Consider the following 20887-nt stretch of genomic DNA (forward strand, 5'->3'; position numbering starts at 1 on the left):
TGTTGCCAGTGTTTTGACTGTGTTCACTGGTATCCTGCTAACCAGGACTGTGCTCTCTCTCCATCTAGATTTGGATACTTGGTACTTCACACACCCCACATTTGGCATACTGGTGCCCCCCGTAAGTCCCTAGTATATGGTACCCAGGTAACCAGGGCATTGGGGCACCAGGGGTTCCCTATGGGCTGCAACATGTATTAGGCCAACCATGGGAACACAAGTAAAATGTGTCTGCAGGCCTTCCATTGCAGCCTACATGAACAGGTGCATGCACCCTTTCACTACAGGTCACTACACAAGGTCACTGTAATTCACCCCTATGGCAAGCCCTCCTAGCCCAGAGGGCAGGGTGCAAGTACGTTTGAGTGAAGGCACCTCAGCGTAAGCAGAGGTGCCCCCACAAACTCCAGCTCCATTTTCTTGGTCTTTGTGAGTGCGGGAAAGCCATATTACCCATGTTCTGGACATAGGTCACTACCTATGTCCAGCTACAGAGTGGTAACTCTGAACCTTGGTATCAAACAGGTCGGGTTGCATGATTCCATGCACTCTGGGGGCTCCTTCGAGGATCCCCAGCGTCGCTCCTACCAGTTACCAGGGTTTTCCTGGGCAGCCTGCGATGCTGCCATCCTACAAACCAGTTTCTGACCTCCTGCTGCTTGAGCAGCTCAAGCCCAGGAAGGCAGAACAAAGGATTTCCTTTGGGAAAGGGAGACAATACCCTCTACGTTTGGAATTAGGCATTACATGGCTTGGGAGGAGTAGCCTCCCCCAAGCCACTGGTATTCTTTGAAGGGCACATTTGGTGCCCTCCTTGCATAAACCAGTTTGCACCAGCTCTGGCGCGAAACTGGACAATGGAAAGGGGAGTCACCACTCCCCTGTCTATCACCACCTCTGGGGTGGTGCCCAGAGCTCCTTCCAAGTGACACTTGATTCTGCCATCTTGAAACCAAGGTGAGCAGAGGCCTCTGGGAGCATCTGAAAGGCCAGACCAGGCAGGTGACGTCACAGCCCTCTCATGATAGGTTGTCACCCTGCTAAGTAACCAATCCCTATTTTAGGGCTATATAGAGTATCCCTCTTGGGTGGGTCCTTAGATTGGACGTATAAGATTCCATCAGGACTCCGCGGCAATGTCTACTTTGACTTCTGGGCACTGGAACCGCAACTGGACTTCACAGGAACCTATAATCTCCAGCTCCCTGGCTTTGCATCCTCTGAGGGTGACAAGTCTTCATTAAGAAGGAATCTCCTTTGGAGTGAAGGAGTCACTCCCCTGCATCCGCAGGCACCAACTGCAACGACTAGCTGTGTAGGTCCTCTCTCCTGCAACTCTGCATGGATCCTGCAACAAAGGTGGTGGTCCAGAGTGGTTCTTCTACAACCTATCTAAATTTGGAGGTGGTGAGTCTGCCTCTCCTTGCAGGACAATACTCCTGTGCAAGGAGACTCTTGAAGCTACCAAGGCTTGTTGGCTCTTCTTTCAAGGTATCTTCAGGCTCTGTGTAGCCCCGGCCTCCAGCACTCTTCTCTGCACAGGGTAGTCTCCTGCCTGCTGCTCCAGCAACATGGGACACCTTTCTAGGTGTGTTGAGTGTGGCCGAGAGTTGCGGGTGGGGGCTGAATCCACAACTTCTTGCTCTCCTGACTCCTTGGGGTAGCCTGGGACTCCCCTCTGTGGGTTGAGTCCCCTCAGACCTTCCTTGTCCCCTAGCAGCTCTGCAAATCTTCTACTGTATCCTCTTGCTTTGCCAAGGCTTGTTGGTTCTTTTTCCACACCACTGACGGACTACAACTCTTCTTCTGACATGGGACATCAACTGCATCACTCCTGGGACTCTTCCTCTGCTCCTGCGCTGCATAGCTGACTCCTGGTCCCCACCGTCAACCTGGTCCTACACCTCCAGAAGGGTGGGTAGTGGCTCCTGCCCCAACTGGACACTCCAACTGGGGATGAACTTGGTCCCCTTCATTGGCAGGTCCTCCTCTGTCTAGATCCATCTTCTGTTTCTTCTACTCTTGCTTGGGTCCTTGCACAGTCCTTTTACAAAGTGGGGAAAAACAGGTACTTAACACCTCTTCTCTCCTGGGCGTTGGGGGGGGCACTCTGGTACTTAACTTTTGGGGTATTAACTTTTGGGGTTCCTAGTTCCTCCAGCTCCCCTCTCCAGATTCAACTTACCTGGTTGGGGGTCCATCATTCACATTTCATTGTTTTAGTATACAGTTTGGGTTCCCTCCCCCCAGGGTCACTATTGTCTATTGTTATTGTGCTGTTTTCTATTCCTTTCTATGCTCATTCCTGACAGCTGAGGAGTGTAAAATAGTGTGTTTACTCACCTGTTAGTAGAGTTTTGCCCATATAATATTTTAGTAGTTGTGTCACTAAAATAAAGTATCTTTATTTTTGTAACACTGTGGGGTTCTTTCATGTGTGTAAGTGTTGTGTGACTGAGTGGTATTGCATGAGCACTACTCTGGAGAGGGCATGAAAGGTACAGAGGGTCCTTCAGAGGCAGTGGGCAGCTATATTGTGCCTCTCCTTCTCTGACAAGGGTAGGGACAGGCTCCTTACTTGAACAGAAAAGGATGCAGACAACTATTTTTAGATGGGTTTGGTCTGACTATTGAACAGTACATGATCAAGTTCAGAGAGACCAGGAAAGAGTCCTCCCAAGATTGGGTTGATTTTGTGGACTGCTCTGTGAAAGCTCTGGAAGACTGGTTGCATGAGAGCAAAGTTAGTGACTACCAGGGTGCGTATAACCTAAGTCTAAGAGCACATTTTAAATAATTGTTCATCTGATCAGCTGCATCAGTACCTGGTGGACTTTGATCTGACCTCTCCCCAAGGCTTGGGAAAGAAGGCAGACAAATGGGTCTGCACCAGGGTGAGTAGGAAGGCTCACACAGGGGGTGGCCAAACAAAGAAGGAAGCAGGTGAGTCTCAGGATAAGGGTGGGGATAAAGATTGATAACTAGTCTTCATCAGGTCCACAAAACTCCTCTGGGGGTGGGAACAAATCCTCTTCCATCTTCAAAAAGCCTAGATGCTATGTATGCAAAAACAAAGGCCACAGGGCAGGGGACAGCTTCTGCCCTAAGAAAGGCACCAAGCCTTTCACCACTACTAACCACCTCCACTCCTAGTGCCCATAGAAATAGCAGTAGTGGTGGGACTACTAACAGCCAGTCTAAGGATGTAGCTGGGCTCACCTATGGGTCTGGGCTGATTAGAGAAACCACTGAAGCAGTGCTAATCTCCGATGGGGGAAACTGACTGTCACCCTTGCTGCCTGTCCACTTAAGATGGGTAAGTACAGGCAGCACCCCTTAATAAATGGTGTTGAGGCAGAGGACTAGAGGGCCACAGGGGTGCCAGTGTCAACATGGTGACTGAAAAACTAGTGTCTCCTGAAAAACACCTAATTGGTCACATGTACTAAGTGACTGCCATGCGTGGCACACAGTGTTATTATGAGCATCAGTTGTTGATTTCAGCTGGGGAGAGGGGACAGTTACTGGTTTCCTCAAACCTAGCTGTAGAGTGTCTACTAGGGAATGACTTGGATACCTGAGCTTGGGCTGAGGTGGAATTGAAGTCCCATGCAGCAATGCTGGGCATCTCAGGGCATATCCTTGCCCTCACAAGAGCACAGGCCAAGAAACAAAGAACAAGGATCCTTGGAACCTGGAACAATGCCCCAAGAGCTTCCTAAATCCAAGGGCAGGAAGGGTAAAAAGGCACCCCCTGCTCCAGGATTTCAGCGAGGATTCAATTCCAAAGGGAGAAGAATCCACTTCCTGGTTGGAACCTACACCAGAGGAGCTGCAAGCTGACACAGCTGAGCTCTTGGGTGCAGAGGGGCCCACCAGGAAAGAATTCAGTAGGAAACAGCAAGTTTTTTCCCATACTAGAGAGCTTGAGGCAGGAAGCTGCAGCACAAGTGGCAGGGGATGTCAGTTGCACCCAAAAAGTGCTGGGAAGGCAGTCTATATTCAGAATCCAGGGAACCCAGACCTGGTGCCACGAGGAGGTTGGTCGTCCCTCTGAAATATAGGGAGTTTCTGCTGTCCCTAGCACACAACACTCCGCTGGCAGGCCACTTGGGGCAAAGCAAAACTTGGGAAAGACTGGCCCCACATGTCTGAAGACAAAGAAGTTTTGTTGCTCCTGTGTCGCATGTCAAGCCAGTGGGAAGACAGTTCCACTGGGAAGACAAGGCCCCCTTTATGCCACTAACAGTGGTTGGGGTACCCGTTAAGAGAGTTGGGGTGGATATTGTTGGCGCTCTGGGCCCTCCAACAGCCTCTGGACCATGTCACCAGGTATCCAGAGGCCATTCCTCTTAGGACCACTACACCTCCGTGCAGTGGCCAAAGCCCTTCTTGGCATTTTTTTCTAGAGTGGGTTTTCCTAAAGAGGTGTTATCAGACAGAGGTACAAACATCGTGTCTGCTTACCTGAAAGCCATGTCGAAAGAGGGAGGTGTTACTTACAAGCTCAACACTCCTTACCACCCTCAAACAAATGGCTTAGTTGAGAGGTTTAATACAACGGTCAGAGGTATGATTATGGGTCTCTCAGAGAAACTCAGAAGAAGGTGGGATGTCCTATTACCATGCCTCCTCTTCACCAATAGGGAGGTCCCTCAGAATGGTGTGGACTACAGCTCATTCGAACTTCTGTTTGGGCACACTGTTAAGGGTCCCCTTGCTCTCAGAGAAGGCTGGGAGCAACCTCTCAAGCCTCCCAAAGAGGCAGTGTTTGGAGGTGTGGATGGCGGTACTTCCTGGTGATGAGGAAAATTTATAATCCGACAACATATTCTGATGGTCTTATACCAATGAGCGAGGTATGAAGACATCTTGCTTGTGGTGAGGTTCTGGAATAGTATTGAAAATGTTCTGCAAGCTTATGTGCAAAAGATTGGTGCTAGTGGTCCCCAAAATTCTTGCCTCTGGTCGCCCTCATTATATTCCTCTTCCTGATATTTTGCATGAAGTTTTGAGGGGCTGTGTGCTGGTCCGAACATGTCCCCCTCATCGGAATCCTCCATGTCAAGAAGGCGGCTTGGTAGAGAAGGAAATATATTGGCTGAATATGGAAGACTGGGCTTCGGAAACAATTTGGTAATTTTTATCCTCTTTGACAATGTCGTCAACCGTGGTTTGCAAGTTGACGGTGGAGTCGTCAACGAGGCTGTCACTGACGAGATCTTTATCAAAGGCAATGTGAATGCAGCAATACAAAGCGTCAACAGTGGATTTGTCGATGGGGTTAACGTCAGAGGGAGAAATTGGTGTGCCCCTCGCCTCTGTAGCAATCGTCAACAAGATAGGGACCTCAACGGCAGTAGTTGTCTGTGTCGTTGCCTGTCTAGCCGACGATATGATGGTGACCGTCATTGTCCCCAATGTTGTTGTCCGAGGGGTTTTGAAGGGAAATGCTCTCTCGGTCGTCAACGAATCTGAGGAAGTAATTTTAGGATTCTCTTTTTGTGGCTTACATGGAATGGCAGGAGCAGATGAAGTTGCCTCCCTAGAGGAGTGTTTGTTTCTCATTTTTCTTAGATTCTCTCGTATGGTGATGAGTTGAGGGATTTTCTGTCCTCAGAAGTGCGCTCCAAAGATCTGTCTCTCTTATGTGACTTAGGTGAAGAGTCACTATCTACCTCTGAAGATCTTTGCATTCCTTTGCTTTAAGTTAGGGTAAAGGCAGTGAATACAGTTCCTATGCGGATCATCCACATGGACTCTTTCACAGGTCAGGCAGGGACAAAAGAAACCTTTCATATCAGACATGGTAATAGATGACAATCTAATACCTTTCTTGAAATAGTAGAGAAAACTGAGCAGAGCTCAGGGAGACTTCCTTCACACTCAACATGCGGTGAAAATCTGAAGGAGAGAGCCTCTCTTGGCAGTGTTCTAGAGGGTGCTGAAATCTAGGCCTGCTATTGTCATAGCCCATGTTTTTTTACATACTGCTTTCTATGATACCGTGGGACTCCCACTTCGATGAGAAGAAAGGATTCAAGTGTGTGAATCTATGAAAGATCCAATACTGGATAACTTAACTTATGATCACTCAGTCCTCACTGGACAGCCAAAAAGCTCCTGCAGTAAAACACCTCTGGTGGTCACACTTTCTGCAAAAAGGAGGAGCCATGTGCCTCGAGCCAAGCAGTGGATTATGTGAAGTGAAATGTTCAAGAGACCACTAGCATAGCTATGCAAGATTTGAGGATGTGGGAGAAGGCCCTGAAGTCTCCTGCTGATAAATAAAAACTTTAATATACATCTCCTATAAGGTACTAGTGAGCTTTATCAACCTAACTAAACTAGGTCAAGTCACGGTCATTTGTGAAACGGCCACAACTGCTATGCTAGCTTTGGTCTAAAAATATGTAACCAGTATCACACCTTCAATGTTATAGCTCTAAGCACACTATCCAACATATTAGACAACATAAATCCACTCCACTATGGTCACACTAAAAAGCACTAAGAACAGTTCACCTCTGAAATGCCTTATCGGTCTTCCCTGAGAGCTTCATCTCATGCAAGGCCTGCAGGCGGCACTTCACCAACTCGGTTGGACACAGCACCATGGAGGAGAAGATGGAGGAGATGGAGCCAGCTGCTGCCTTTTGCACGTCACTGAAGAGAAAAAGCACAAAGTTGATGGGCACATGAAAGTAGAGGAAATATGGGTGTAAACATAACACTGACCATTTTCTGGCCACAGCACAAGCTAATTTCCAACACATTACCAAGCTCCAAAATAACAGTTGATAATAATATACAATCACATATGAAGCAATCACATAGACATACTCAGTTACATATCAAATAAACAATCCTATATAGAATAAATATTTACAGGTCTGGAATACAATGAACACAAGGTGTAATGGTATATAGTAAATCTCTATGCAGTGAGGTGTACAATTTTTTTTCAGTTCAGTTTATGGAATTTATAAAGCACACATGGCCTAAGGGAGCACTTTACATGTATGATAAATATGATGGGGTTTGCATAGAGAACACGTTTGCGTGCAGAAGAGACACCATACTCGCACATCTGCTGGTACTTAACCGCTTAGGTGCGGGGGTCGGCCACTGGCCGACGCCCACACACCCTCCCTGGTGCGGGTCACGACCAGTGGCCGACACCAGGAAGGGTATCAATAAATCCTCGGGTGCGTCGCACCCGAGGATTTATTATTTTTTTTTAACCCCCCCCCGGGAGACACGGAAGCTTCCGTGTCTCCCCCCGCCCCCCCACCCGCCCCTGCGCGCTGACGTTGCAAAGGTGTTTTCCCCATCAAAGCAGGAAGCAGCCTTGCGGCCGCTTCCTGCTTTGATGGGGAAAACGGCCTTTCTCACGTTCGGGAAGGCCTCGTAAGAAAGGGGAGTGTCTCCCCTTTCTTACGAGGCCTTCCTGAAAGTGTTTCCTGGCCCCCGATCGCAGCACAGCTGGGACGCTGGGTGGAAGGAAATTTGAGGCTCCTCTCAGATTCCAGAACTTTCTGTCACCGAAATGTGAGGAAAACTTGTTTTTTTAGCCACTTTTTGAGGTTTGCAAAGGATTCTGGGTAACAGAACCTGGTCAGAGCCCCGCGAGTCACCCCATCTTGGATTCCCCTAGGTCTCTAGTTTTCAAAAATGTACAGGTTTGGTAGGTTTCCCTATGTGCCGGCTGAGCTAGAGGCCATAATCTACAGGTAGGCACTTTGCAAAAAAACAGCTCTGTATTTTGTGAAAAAATGGGATGTGTCCACGTTGTGTTTTGGGGCATTTCCAGTCGCGGGCGCTAGGCCTACCCACACAAGTGAGGTATCATTTTTATCGGGAGACTTGGGGGAACATAGAATAGCAAAACAAGTGTTATTGCCCCTTATCTTTCTCTACATTTTTTCCTTCCAAATATAAGAGAGTGTGTAAAAAAGACGTCTATTTGAGAAATGCCCTGCAATTCACATGCTAGTGTGGGCACCTCGGAAATCAAAGATGTGCAAATAACCACTGCTCCTCAAAACCTTATCTTGATCCCATTTTGGAAATGCAAAGGTTTTCTTGATACCTCTTTTTCACTCCTCATATTTCAGCAAATGAATTGCTGTATACCCAGTATAGAATGAAAACCAACTGCAGGGTGCACCTCATTTATTGGCTCTGGGTACCTACGGTTCTTGATGAACCTATAAGCCCTTTATATCCCCGCAACCAGAAGAGTCCAGCAGACAAAACGGTATATTGCTTTCAGAAATCTGACATCGCAGGAAAAAGTTACAGAGTAAAACATAAAGAAAAATGGCTGTTTTCAGCTCAATTTCAATATTTTTTTATTTCAGCTGTTATATTTCTGTAGGAAAACCTTGTAGGATTTACACAAATGACCCCTTGCTGAATTCAGAATTTTGTCTAGTTTTCAGAAATGTTTAGCTTTCCGGGATCCAGCATTGGTTTCACAGCCATTCCTGTCACTTACTGGAAGGAGGTTGAAAGCACCAAAAATAGTAAAAATGGGGTATGTCCCAGTAAAATGCCAAATTTGTGTTGGAAAATGTGGTTTTCTGATTCAAGTCTGCCCGTTCCTGAAAGGTGGGAAGATAGTGATTTCAGCACCAGAAACCCTTTGTTGATGGCATTTTCAGGGGAAAAAACCACAAGCCTTCTTCGGCGGCCCTTTTTTCCCATTTTTTTGGAAAAAACTAAATTTTCACTGTATTTTGGCTATTTTCTTGGTCTCCTCCAGGGTAAACCACAAACTCTGGGTACCATTAGAATCCCTAGGATGTTGGAAAAAAAGGACGCAAATCTGGCGTGGTTAGCTTATGTGGACAAAAAGTTATGAAGCCCTAAGCGCGAACTACCCCAAATAGCCAAAAAAGGGCTCAGCACTGGGGGGGAAAAGGCCCAGCAGCTAAGGGGTTAAGAAATTAGGTACCTACAATTCTTCTTGGTAAGTTTGAAAGACTTGCATTCTTTGCATGGATCTACCGGACAGAAACCTGAATTTCTCTTATGACAGTGAGAAAGATTTGCAAGTTAACACCCATTGATTCACTGAATATGGCTCTAAAAGGCTTTAAGATCTCGATGCAAAACCATACAGTCAATATCAGCAACTATGGCATCACGTAAACCCTACACCATTGCAATAACGAAAGAGGAAACTCAGTATCAGCAGACAAACAGGTAGGCCCATGCCACAACCCTTTACACTGAGAAACCCGATAAAGTCAAAAACTATCTTCATCATCCCGGTACACTGCAACTGATGTCCACGAGGTCATACAAACCACAATGGTGGAATATTAATCGAAGGATGACCGGGCCATAAACAAGGTCCTATAAGGTCCGAAAGGACGGGCCACTGGGCCCCAGTATCCTCCCTGGGTCTTTATTTAGAGAAGATCCCAACTTTTGGGTGGGAGTTCCCACCCGCTGTATGCAGAGCGTAAAGAAAACAAAGATGCCAGAGACTCATAGCAGCGCTTTCTTCTCCATCTGTTTCAAAAGAAGGGGGATAACACGGACCCCAAAAATTACAAGTTAATTGCATTATTAGCCTTTGAGGGGAAAACCCAAGCACCTTACTAGCAGACCTAGTCAAACGTGTCTCAGGGCCTGCTTCCATTTATCAAACCTGGTTCTGGGTGGGAGGGTGGACAGTAGATGACACTGTGGCCCTCTCCTATACAGTCCATCAAGCAGTCACCTAAAACAGCCTGCCCGTTTTTTCTTGTTTTAACGACTACTCTGCCACCTTTGACAGAGTGGTATGCAACAAACTCTGGCAGAGGCTGGAAAACATTAACAAAACTGCTGAGAGCCATTATGTCACTTTACACCAAGACATGGCTGCACATAAAGCTTTCTGACGACACAGCCACTTCAAAAATCACAACTGATCGTGGGCTTAAACAAGGCTGTGTACTTGCCGCCATCTGATTTGATTTGGACACAGTGGATTTGGGCTCAGCACTATCGGGTGTTAATTTAGCAACTCAGAGGATAGGACAACACAGACTTCCTAGTGATGACCTTGTCCTATACCACTCCAAAATAAGCCTCCAGAAGGCACTGAACACATTCATAATATACAACATAAATAATAAATTCACTGCTAATGCTAGTAAAACTGAAGTGGTGATCTTCGGGTGCAATCTTAATTTTTAAAAAAATTAAAAAGGCCCAGAAGTGGTGGCTAGGGTAAAAAAAAACAAAAAAAAAAAAAACTCTGGTGTGTGTCTAGAATTACAATTATCTTGGAGCATGGTTCAGAGACACAGGAAAACCAACAACACATCTGCAAAAAATGAAGATCGAAGGAAAGATGGCAATACATGCACTTTGTGAATTAAACAAGTCTCGCCAGATGACAACTAAGGCCATCAGGATGGTGATTAGGGCAAAACTCACGCCTACCATCAATTACACCCAGCAAGCGTTCCCTGGTTTGCTTGGAGTCGAATTAGACAAATTAAAATACATGGGTTATAAGTGACTTTCAATTACCCTTTTCACACGTGGACTGGAGTTTGGCCTCAAAATACAAATATTTGAACAAATGACCACACTTGCGAAATACTGTTTCCAGACAATATCAGCCCCCGAAAATACTATGAGGGTGGTCTTAAAAAGCAATTTTCACAACCGGGAATAACCTATGGCACAACGATTTAAACATAGCGGCAGCGAAGCTACAACTAGCCACAGAAAACTGGACTCAAAAAAATTCTTTACACTGGCATCAAACCCACCATAAAAAAAAGAAACTGAACCAGCTGTCAAGAGAAACTGATAATGGAACATAAGTACCCTTCTCCAATAAGGCCTTTAATAACATCTTACACAACCCAAACTAGACAACTCTACCCGTATCAAGCACCGTCTAAAACTAACACTACGGGCCAAGCTGGTGCCTCTTCCAGTAAGAGCTGGAGATCTCTCACCAACAGCGTATGACCTAGACTGAGAATGCAGAAGTCACTGGTTCATCAGTTATGCTGCTGCCCGGTATTGCATAATGTCTGCCGCAGGCTTGTATGAGGTCAATCTTACTACACTACGGCACAAAATGATGTAGAGGCGCAAAATCTTCTACTTTATCTGGAAATGGTGACGTCATTGTTCTGGAAATAGCACCCCAGGGGCTGGACACCGTCACTCTCCCGTCCACCACCCCTTCCCCCTGCAATAGGGCGCAGCTCATTGAGTAGCAAGCAATGTAATCTTACACTAGTTTTGCACGAGTAGCAGGGTCTAGTGCTGCACCCATCTGGTAAATTGCCGCCCAATGGTTTTCTTCTTGCACTTCACTATAGGCACCCAGATGTTTTTAAGTACATCTCTCGAATGGTTTTATGAACTGAAGCAGCACTGCAGAGGAATACATCTTTTATGTGTTATCACTTTGCACAATTTAGATTCTTGTTTAATACTTATGCAATGGTTTTAAGTAATCCTACAGTAAAGTCTACTAACTTAAAACCCTCCAGTCTTCATAAATCATTAAATTACTTCTATTCCCTTCACCCCATCATACCTCTATTTTATACATTTAAGGAGCACAGATACAGTCACATTGGCTATACACAACTTTAAAGAAATCAATTTTAGAATGACGTAGCATCAAGAATTATAACCAATCACACAATTGATCATTAGGACTAGATGCCAAGTATCCAACCACACAATATAGGATTTATAAAGCTAGGTTTCAGTGTCTTCCAAAAAGGTGGAAAACTGTTTTTTCATAATGTCCTGTTGGTGCGGGTTTCACCTTATAGGAGCCACAAAATACAAGTCTCAACTCAAAGTTTTCAGTTTTGTAGCTTGAGAAGTTGCCAGGATCAGTCTCAGTGCCTCATGCATTGGAAACCATCCATGGGAGGTTGGTGTAAAGATGAGACTTCTCGAAGTGAGGACCCTTATACGTGAAGCACCAAGTGCTACGGAAGGCCATTCAGCGAGAACCAGAGGTGGTCCGTAAGAGTTCACCACACCCTCCACACCAGGGACGGTGCGAGCAGCTAACCAGGAGACCAATAATATCCATCACAGAGTAGATTTAGGACAAGCTGCCAAGACAGGATCAGCCCCGTCAACTTGTGATAAAGTGATTATACAACCATTCTAAGACTGTCCTTCGAAAACAGAGGCTTCACTGTCCTTGCACAATCGTTCCGCTCAACAGTAATCTTTCAGAAGATTACCAAATATTCAATTTCCAAGGCTCTTTTCTCCAATAATTATTTTAGTACAAGGCAAATACTAAAATAGGCCAGTCTGAACTATTACAATTAAACAATAAATTAAGTGTATCCTTTGCAGTTTCAGGGATTGGTTGTTGTAACTTATGAAGCTGGCTGTTAAAGTTTACTCTGGTTTGGAAAGGGGAGGATCTGGATGCGGTGACAGCGAGACGTTTTTAAAAAATCTGCTGTGAGGTAATGGTGCGACACTGAGCAGCGATCCACACACTTCAAATGGATAACCAAATTGTCCTTTCTTTAGGCTTGATGCTCCAAGGGCAACGTGGGACGCAGTCACGGCTAACGCTAAGGTGGCAGAACTCAGACACTCACTAGATGACAAACTGATTACAGACAACAACAACAAATAACCAGTCAGCACATCTTTTAAAAATGAAAGGTGCTTTATTTATACAGAGGCATCTTGAAACATTTAAGTATGACCCCAAGAATTAGGAGTCTTGCATCTTCTAGGGTTCAGACAAGAGCTCACACACAAAATCATAGCCTCGAGGCAAGGTGCCATAGTATAAACAAGTTGCTCCAATGTGAATGGTATTCTCTGGGGAAAACTATTTGGCTAACTTACGGTTAGTTCTCAGTTCTCGTTTGATATAAAGGTTGCTTAAAAATGAGAATGAGGTGAAGGTGTCAGTCTGCATGTTAAACTGCATCAGACTTACTTTGATCCTTTGTCTATGGAGGAAGAAGGCCTGGCGTGTGGGGAGCTCCTATGGTCTTATCACCTTATACCAGGTCCAGGTATCCCCCATTAGTGAAGTGTAGGCAGTGTCTAGGAAGCCAGGCTCTCTAGAGGTAGCTGTGGATGAATAGCAAAGGCTTATGTAGGAGTCATGCAAAGCTCATGCAATACCACTAGTCACACAGCACTTACACATATGAAAGAACCACACAGTGTTCCAAAAATAAAGGTACTTTATTATAGTAACATAAACACTAAAATACAGTATAGGTAATACGTCAACTGGAGGTAAATAAACACTATTATATACACATTAGCAATCAGAAAATAGCAAAGAAAGCAATATGCATAGCAAACAGCGAGGGCCCTGGGGAACAAACCATATACTAAGAAAGTGTAATGCGAAAGGCAGTCCCCCTACTCAAGGATGTGGAATCAGGAGAGGGGAGCTGAAGGAACTAGGAACCACAAAATGTAAGTACCAGAGTGTGCCCCAGCGACCACCAGATGAGAAGTAAGTACCTGATTTTTCCCAAACCCAACAGGATTTCCACTTAGGAAAAGGATTGTGCTAGACCCAGACAAGACTAGAAGAACCCAAAGGTAGATTCTGACGGAAGAGGACCTGCAAGGGTAAGGAACCAGGTCCAGTTTGTGATGGAGTGCGGATGTGGCAAGAGCTACTACCCACCCTTCTGTGGATGCAGGACCAGGGTGACAGTGGGAGAAGAAAGTCAGCAGTGCAGCATAGGAGCAGAAGAAGAGTTCCAGAAGTGATCAAGTTATGTCCCATGTCGGCATTCGTGATGCAGTCTGTCAGTGGTGCTGGAAAACCACCAACAAGCCTTGGCAAATGCAAGGGTCGGAGAAGGTGTTTTGGCAAGGTTGAAGAGGACCAGCAAGGTCCAGGCGACTCGACCCAAGGAGGGGAGTCCAAGGTGACCCCAAGCAGCTGGAAGAGTTACAAAAAGGAGGCAGTCCCCACTGCCAACCCACGGCAGCAGGTACAGGAGTCACAGGGAGGCCCACTCACCACACCTGAAGAGGAGTCCCATGTCGCTGGAGCACCAGGCAGGAGACTGTACTTTGCAGGAAGGAGTGCTGCGGGTTGGGCTACACAGAGCCTGAAGAACCCACGGAGGAGGAACAAATGAGCCTTGGTAGCTGCAAGAGACATGTCGCTCAGGGGTACTGTCCTGCAAGGAGAGGCAAGGACTTAAGAGGCCCACTCCAGACCACCTCCTGGGATGCAGGATCCACCCACCTCCGGAGGAGAGAAGATAAACGCAGCTGATCGTTGTTGCAGTAGGTACATACGGATGCAGGGGAGTGACTACTTCACTCCAAGAGGGATCCCATCTTACTTGCACGCTGAAGACTCGTCGTCCTCAGAGGATGCACAGCAGGGGAAATGTTGCAGTTTGCTGGAAGGAGCCTGAGAAACAAGGTTGCAGAGCGGAGTAGTCGCTGAAGTTGCAGACTGTCAGTTCCTGGCGGATTCAGTTGCAGTCCCAGTGGCCAGAAGATGAAGTAAACGATGCAGAGGAGTCCTGCTGGAATCTTAAACGTTGAATCTGATGACCCACGCAAGAGGGAGACCCTAAATAGCCCAGGAAGGGGTACTGGTGACCTAGCAGAGTGACCACAAAGCAGGAGGGGGCTGCGACATCACCCGTCTGACCTGGCCACCTAGATGCTCCCAGGGCCTCTGCCCACCTTGGATTCAAGATGGTAGAATCCAGTGGCCACCTGGAGCAGCTCTGGGCACCACCCCTGGGGTGATGATCGCCAGGGGAGTGGTCACTCCCCTTTCCATTGTCCAGTTTCACACCAGAGCAAGGACTGGTGCAAACCGGTTTATGCAAGGAAGGCACCAAACGTGTTCTTTAAAACATACCGGTTGCTACCCCTCCCAAGACATGTAACACCTATTTCCAAGGGAGAGGGTGTTACCGCCCTCTCCCACAGGAAATCCTTTCTTCTGCCCTCCACTGACTGAGCTGGTCAAGCAGCAGGAGGAAAGAAACCTGTCTGAGGGATGGCAGCAGTGCAAGACTAGTAGGATCAATGCTGGGGGTTCTCTAAGGAGCTCCCAGAGTGCATGCAATGATACAACCATACTGGCAACAGTATTGGAGTACGATTCCAACATGTTTGACACCAAACATGCCCAGATTCAGAGTTACCATTATGTAGCCGGACACAGGTCCACTGTAATGTGGCTGGAGTTCACAGGGGCACCTCTACTCATATAGGGGTGCCGTCACACACAGGTATCTGCACTCTGGGCTACGAGGACCTACCATAGGGATGACTTGCTGTGACCTGCTGCAGTGATCTGTAGTGAAAGGGTGCATGCACCTTTTCACACAGACTGCAAAGGCAGGCCTGCACACACACATTTTGCATGGGTTCCCATGGGTGGCACAAAACATGCTTCAGACCATGCGAAACCCCAGGTGCCCAAAGCCCTGGGTGCCCAAGTACAATATACTAGGGACTCATATGGGGGCTCCCAGTAAGCCAATTGTGGGGTGTGCGAAGTCCTAAGCGACCAAATTTAGAGAGAGCACAGTCACTGGGGTCCTGGTTAGCAGGATCCCAGTGGACACAGTCAAAACACACTGACAGGCAAAAAGTGGGGGTAACCATGCCAAAAAGGTAGTATTTTTTCTACAGTCTACCTCCTGAGAAGCCATGTATAGAAGGAGGAATAACAGGGTTTGTGTCCAGGCTGCTGAGAATTTGTAAAAATAGCCAAAAATTAAGTCACCCATAAACTGACAGTCAAGAGGTCTGGGCACAAATTGTCTCCTACCTTGACAATCTGGAAAGTCCCATGTGATCTGAATGAGAGCTGTGATCTAATCTGTTCTGCATGGGCAATCTCAGCCTGGCTGCAACTCTGTGCCTGTGTCATACTTCTGTGGAACCTCGACTACTTTATGCTCAAAAAGGAACTTCCCATCGAACTGAAAGTTGAGGACCACCATGTTCTAGGTCTCATTATTCAATCATAAGACTACAACCACACTTATCGCCTAGAGGGAAATGTTCTTGGAACGTGTAGCGGTGCTTGTGATGTCCACGGACACCATCCGCTTCTGTTGAGCCTAAATCTAAAATCTTCCTAGACATGCTTAAGAAGCAGCAAGGCAGAGAGATCAAATAAACAGCTTGCTGTGGTCGCACTAGGAATAGTTGGTTTGGGACCACTGGGCAGGCAATTGTTATTTTAAATACAAAAATATTATACCTTATTGTCCATGTGGAAGAACAAAGACTTTTTACCCCTCTGCCATCAGTATCAGTCACTGATTCGTAGTTAAAAAGATACTGCCATGCTTGGAGGGCAGTTTCTTCCAAAGTGCCTGCTTGAGGACACGAGGCTCCAAAGTGGGAAGAAAGGTTTAGCAAGGAAACCCAAGAGGTTAGGAGAGAATTAATATGCTCAATTCTGGCAGATGGGTCCATGTTTCGATGGACAGCGCGGAAAGTATTTTTGAGGTGAAAATCGATTTTATTAGGGTTCCCATGTTCTGCCTTGAGTGGAGTCCATGTCTGCCAACCACAGCCTACTGCGCAAAACTCAGGTCAGCGGTATGGCTCCCAGGCTCTATTGTCCTGCTGGAAAGGTCGGAAACCGCTCAAGGACTGTAGGGGCTGTTGCCAAGACAGCTGGTACAGAGTCCGGGAACACAGATCTGGGAACTTACGGTGAAGGAATAGACCAGACATGCATTGATCTGGATAATAATCAAAACTGTCCACAGCATTTCAGAAGGGCAGAGGGAATCGTTGGCACTCAATGTGTCCTTATGAAAAGAAAGTTTGGTCATTCACATCTCAGTCGTGAGAGGCGAGCTAAAACAGGTGTCGCATCCTAATCCGATTAAGAAAGCAGGTCGGCTGGATGAGGCTGATCATAATGCGGTTGCATTTCTTACCGAGTTGTAAGGTGGTATCAGGCTGGAGACATTCCCCCGTGCATGGTACTTCCCGCACTGAGCAGGAGACACGAGTGCAGGAAAGCAGAAGTCTAAGGCACGACAGGTCTTGCCAAGAGTACAAATGGCCTGGAGGGTACCTCTAAGTGACTAGCCTAAAGCAATCCTAGAGCCGCCAGAACATGGCAGCAGAATGCCCAGGAAGGGGCCCTCCTGGTGTAAGACAAGTGGTACAGCACCCCAATGATGTACAAGCGCACTCAATAGTGGGCCTACAGGCTGCATCCAGCTGCAACAGATCAAGTCTGTGCCCAGACCAGGATTGAGGCTTCATCTAATGTCTGAAGTCGTGAAATCAAGTGAGACTCAGACGGAATGGGACACACAACTTCAGCCTACAGCACTGTGGGCCAGACTGTGTGAAGTGAAGAAAAGGAAAACAGACGAGTATACTAAAAAATTCCATAGTTAAGACGGGTGCTCCACACTTCCCGTAGACAACAACTGATAATACAATCGGCACATACTTGCGGCAATAGGCGTTCCCAGTGCTGCTGGGAGGTACATATTGGCAGGAAATAGAAGCAAAGGTACAAAGCAATTCAAAAAAGGAAATGCCCTGTAAGAAAATTACCAAAATGCAAAGCCGCAAGACTTGTGTACAGTCCTTACTGCAAAGAGCAAATAGTTCTGAAAGTTTGAAAAATGGACAAGAAATCAACAAATTAAGACAAATTGGATTACAGAGATCATGACTATCCCAAAACAGTGATACAAGTAATTACCCAACCCTCCCCCCTCCCCCCCCCCCCAATCAGTTAAGCTTGGAGTACAAGCAGAAGGCTTATAATAGTGATCGCACAGCATCTGCTGTGGAGGAACCTGGCCTGGAAAAAAACATTAGCATTGTTTAACCAAAACTGCTGAGAGGGCCTTAAATTACTTATACAATCTTCTCCTACCGCTCTTGCAAAGTTCCATCTCAGACAGGAGAGGAAGCCAAAACAGACTTAAATTCTTTGATGCGGATACCTCTCTGCAACCACAGGTCAGTGAACTGATGAGCAGATATCACTTACAGGTTATAAAAGTACTACCTGCCTCTTGCATTGTAAAAATGGAGCATTAGTAGTCTGATCACAATTAATTCTATGTCGGGACCGGAGGCAAGGATTATGCTTATAATCTTTACTTGGCTGATTAAAAATTTGATCAGCAGCCATTTATATTAGCTTGTTTAAAAAACTAACATTCCCAAGAGTCCTTGGGGGTCTAACATCATAACCAATCATAGCAAGGCAGTGTCAATAAATGCCATCAGACATTTCTGTGCTCCCTCTTTTCTTTGCTGCTGTGCAGCCACAGACAGGTGTTACTCCCTTCTCTTTGGGGTTGAGTGGCTTTTATCCTTGTGAATTTCATAATAAGCAGGCGTTTGTCTTTGCTTGTGTAGCATCATACATTGTTAATCTGGTCTAGACTCCCTTTTGCCCCCTCGCCCACGCTGGACAGAATGCTCAGCATTCCTTATGAGGCAGAGTGGTTTTGGGAAGCTGTGGATGCTGTGCAGCCCTGCGACCGATGGGTGGCGCTGCAGCGTCTGCATTGAGCAGCCCCTCGGGCGCGGTGACTGGTTCTCTCCTGGGTTTTGGAGGCCGCGGCAGTAGCTCTCTTGTCTTCCCTGCAGCAGGGCCTGTACTTCCCCTTTCTGCCACTCGACACTGCTTGACGTCTCACCCGAGGCGGTAATCTCTATCTCCTCACGCACCCCGAGGGGTTCGTACCACGCGTGCTCGTTAAATACCGTTTCTGGGCACCTGATGGCAATACCTGCGGGCCTGTAATGTATGCAAACACCGGGCGCCTCAGCAGCCTTATAAGGGGCACTATCCCAGGCTGACCCTTTAAATATTCATTGGGTGCAGGGTCCCAGGGCCTTTAATCACCACATATTGGAGACTTGGTCTCCCCCAATTCTAATGGAACCCCAGTACCACAGACAGCCCACCCATCAGATTCTGCCTCCCCCTTGGACACCATGCACAAGTTGGGGAACACGTATGTTGGAGGAGGCCTTGCCCTGCCTCCCCTGGGATGACAACTTTTGAGACCGTCAATGCCTCCATACTTGGGTAAGTTGCAGAAGCCGTGGTCCCAATGGAACAACACTTGCATTGGCAGATTGCGGAAGAATACATAAGGAACTCTCTCCTGAAAGCTCCCTCTCGAACAAGGATCGAGCCCAAAAAAGAAAGTCTTCTGCGGTGTACTAGGATGCCTTCCGGCGCCTCAAACGTGCTTTCCTTGCCCGAACTTGGAGCTCAGTGGACCCCTTTGGCCTGCAGATCCTTCTTTAGAACACCCCCTCCCATGTTACCCAATTTGGGGGATAGAAAGGACTCCCATGGGGACTGAAGACCAGAGAAGCCCTCGAGGCCTTGTTCTCCCTTCTGCCCCAACAATTCTGATCCTACCTCCAAAGCAGAGATGTTGGAGGACATGCTGGACCCTGATGAGATTAGTCCCGCACACTCAGCGGAATGGGCTCCAGCAGCTAGGCTGGCAAAGTATGTAGCAGGCCACCTTCGCAAGACCCTAGAGAAAGAAGCAGAGCTGCCTCCGGGTGGAATGTCCCCGACCCTCTACGGAAGGCAAAGTAGCCCTCACCCCTGAAACACACACCAAGATGTCCACCTTTCTGGCCAAGTTCATCAGAGACCCCAGAAAGGGGAAAGATTGCTCATGGCGTTCGTGCCAGGACAAACTTCTGCCATATTCAGAATTTTGGACATGGGTCCCACAGCATCCAGAAGAGGCCAAATCCTTGGTCTCCTTGAAATCCCCAGAGGGTCTCTCCGGCTGGGCTCAAAGGACCATTCTTTTTGGGGGAAAACACCAAATGTGCCTTGTCGACAGAGCATCGCTCATACCTTCTGATCAAAATGGACCCCAAGCTGGGGGATCTGGCATCCTTGAAGGCTGGGACGGTGGTTCAATGGGCCCTCTTTGGCAACCCCTTCGTCAAGGAGCTGGGAAAATTTGTGGCTAACTTTTCATTCCTCAATAAGGCCTAGACCTCCAGCAAGTGGCTCTTCAACTCCTGTGTCTTCCAAGGGACCGGCCATGGCAGGGGCCACTCAGATGGCCACCTCTCCACTAATCCCCTTCGGGGACAAGGCTCAAGGCACAGGCAGTAACACACCCACTTTGCAACATTCTACCCTACCAGAGGGCCACACTTCCGTGGCAGAAGTGGCACCAGAGGACAGTAACACGCCTCCAAGTCTCAAACGCCAAGTGAGTGTCCGACCTTCTAATGTAGAAGCAGGGGGCCGATTGGCGAAATTTGCCCACACATTAGTGACTCACAATAGGCTCATGGGTCCTTCAGACCGTCCGAAGCTTTCGAATCGAGTTCTACAGTTCGCCCCATCCGCAGGCTTGCCTCAGACGACTAACCTTTTCCTGCAAACTCAGACAGGGAGGTTTACTGCCCTCCTCAACCAAAGGGCCAGCTGCTGGTTCATCCGCAACATCTTCCTGGGTGACAAGCGGGATGTGGGCCAACAATCGGTCATAAATCTCAGGAAATTTAAACGATGGCTGGTGTACTGCTATTTCAAGAAGGAAAGAATTCATCTTCTATGGGATGTACTCTAGTAATTCGATTGAATGGTGCGCCTGGTTCTGGAGGAGGCTTACCCGACCGTTACAATCTTTCTGCCTCACCGACTGTTCCTTAGGTGGAAGCAGACATTCCAGCTCAGCACTCTTCCTTCGGTTTGTCTTTGGCATCATGGTGCTTCAAAAAGGTACTCAAGCCAGTGGTGGAACACCTGTGCACGCAGGGCCTGAAGATTTATCTGGATGACATGCTCATGAACTCATGCTTCAAAAAGCACTCTCTACAACTGCAGACAACGGTGAATTTGTTGGAAAGCGTAGGCTTTGTGATCAACTAAATC

At 47.2% G+C, this 20887-nt stretch overlaps 1 protein-coding gene across 3 annotated transcripts in view; it reads right to left on the reverse strand.

Annotated features, from left to right (window-relative positions):
* The window catches only part of LOC138260632 (mitochondrial ornithine transporter 1-like), a 153952-nt gene that overhangs the window by 51370 nt on the left and 81695 nt on the right, over window positions 1–20887 (reverse strand). For all 3 annotated transcript variants that reach the window (XM_069209179.1, XM_069209177.1, XM_069209180.1), the window contains exon 4: window positions 6526–6666. In XM_069209179.1, the coding sequence (XP_069065280.1) occupies window positions 6526–6666 (141 nt within the window). The remainder of the gene's footprint in view (window positions 1–6525; window positions 6667–20887) is intronic.

Source organism: Pleurodeles waltl, chromosome 2_1 (genome assembly GCF_031143425.1).
Source record: "Pleurodeles waltl isolate 20211129_DDA chromosome 2_1, aPleWal1.hap1.20221129, whole genome shotgun sequence".
NCBI classification, from domain to species: Eukaryota; Metazoa; Chordata; class Amphibia; order Caudata; family Salamandridae; genus Pleurodeles; species Pleurodeles waltl.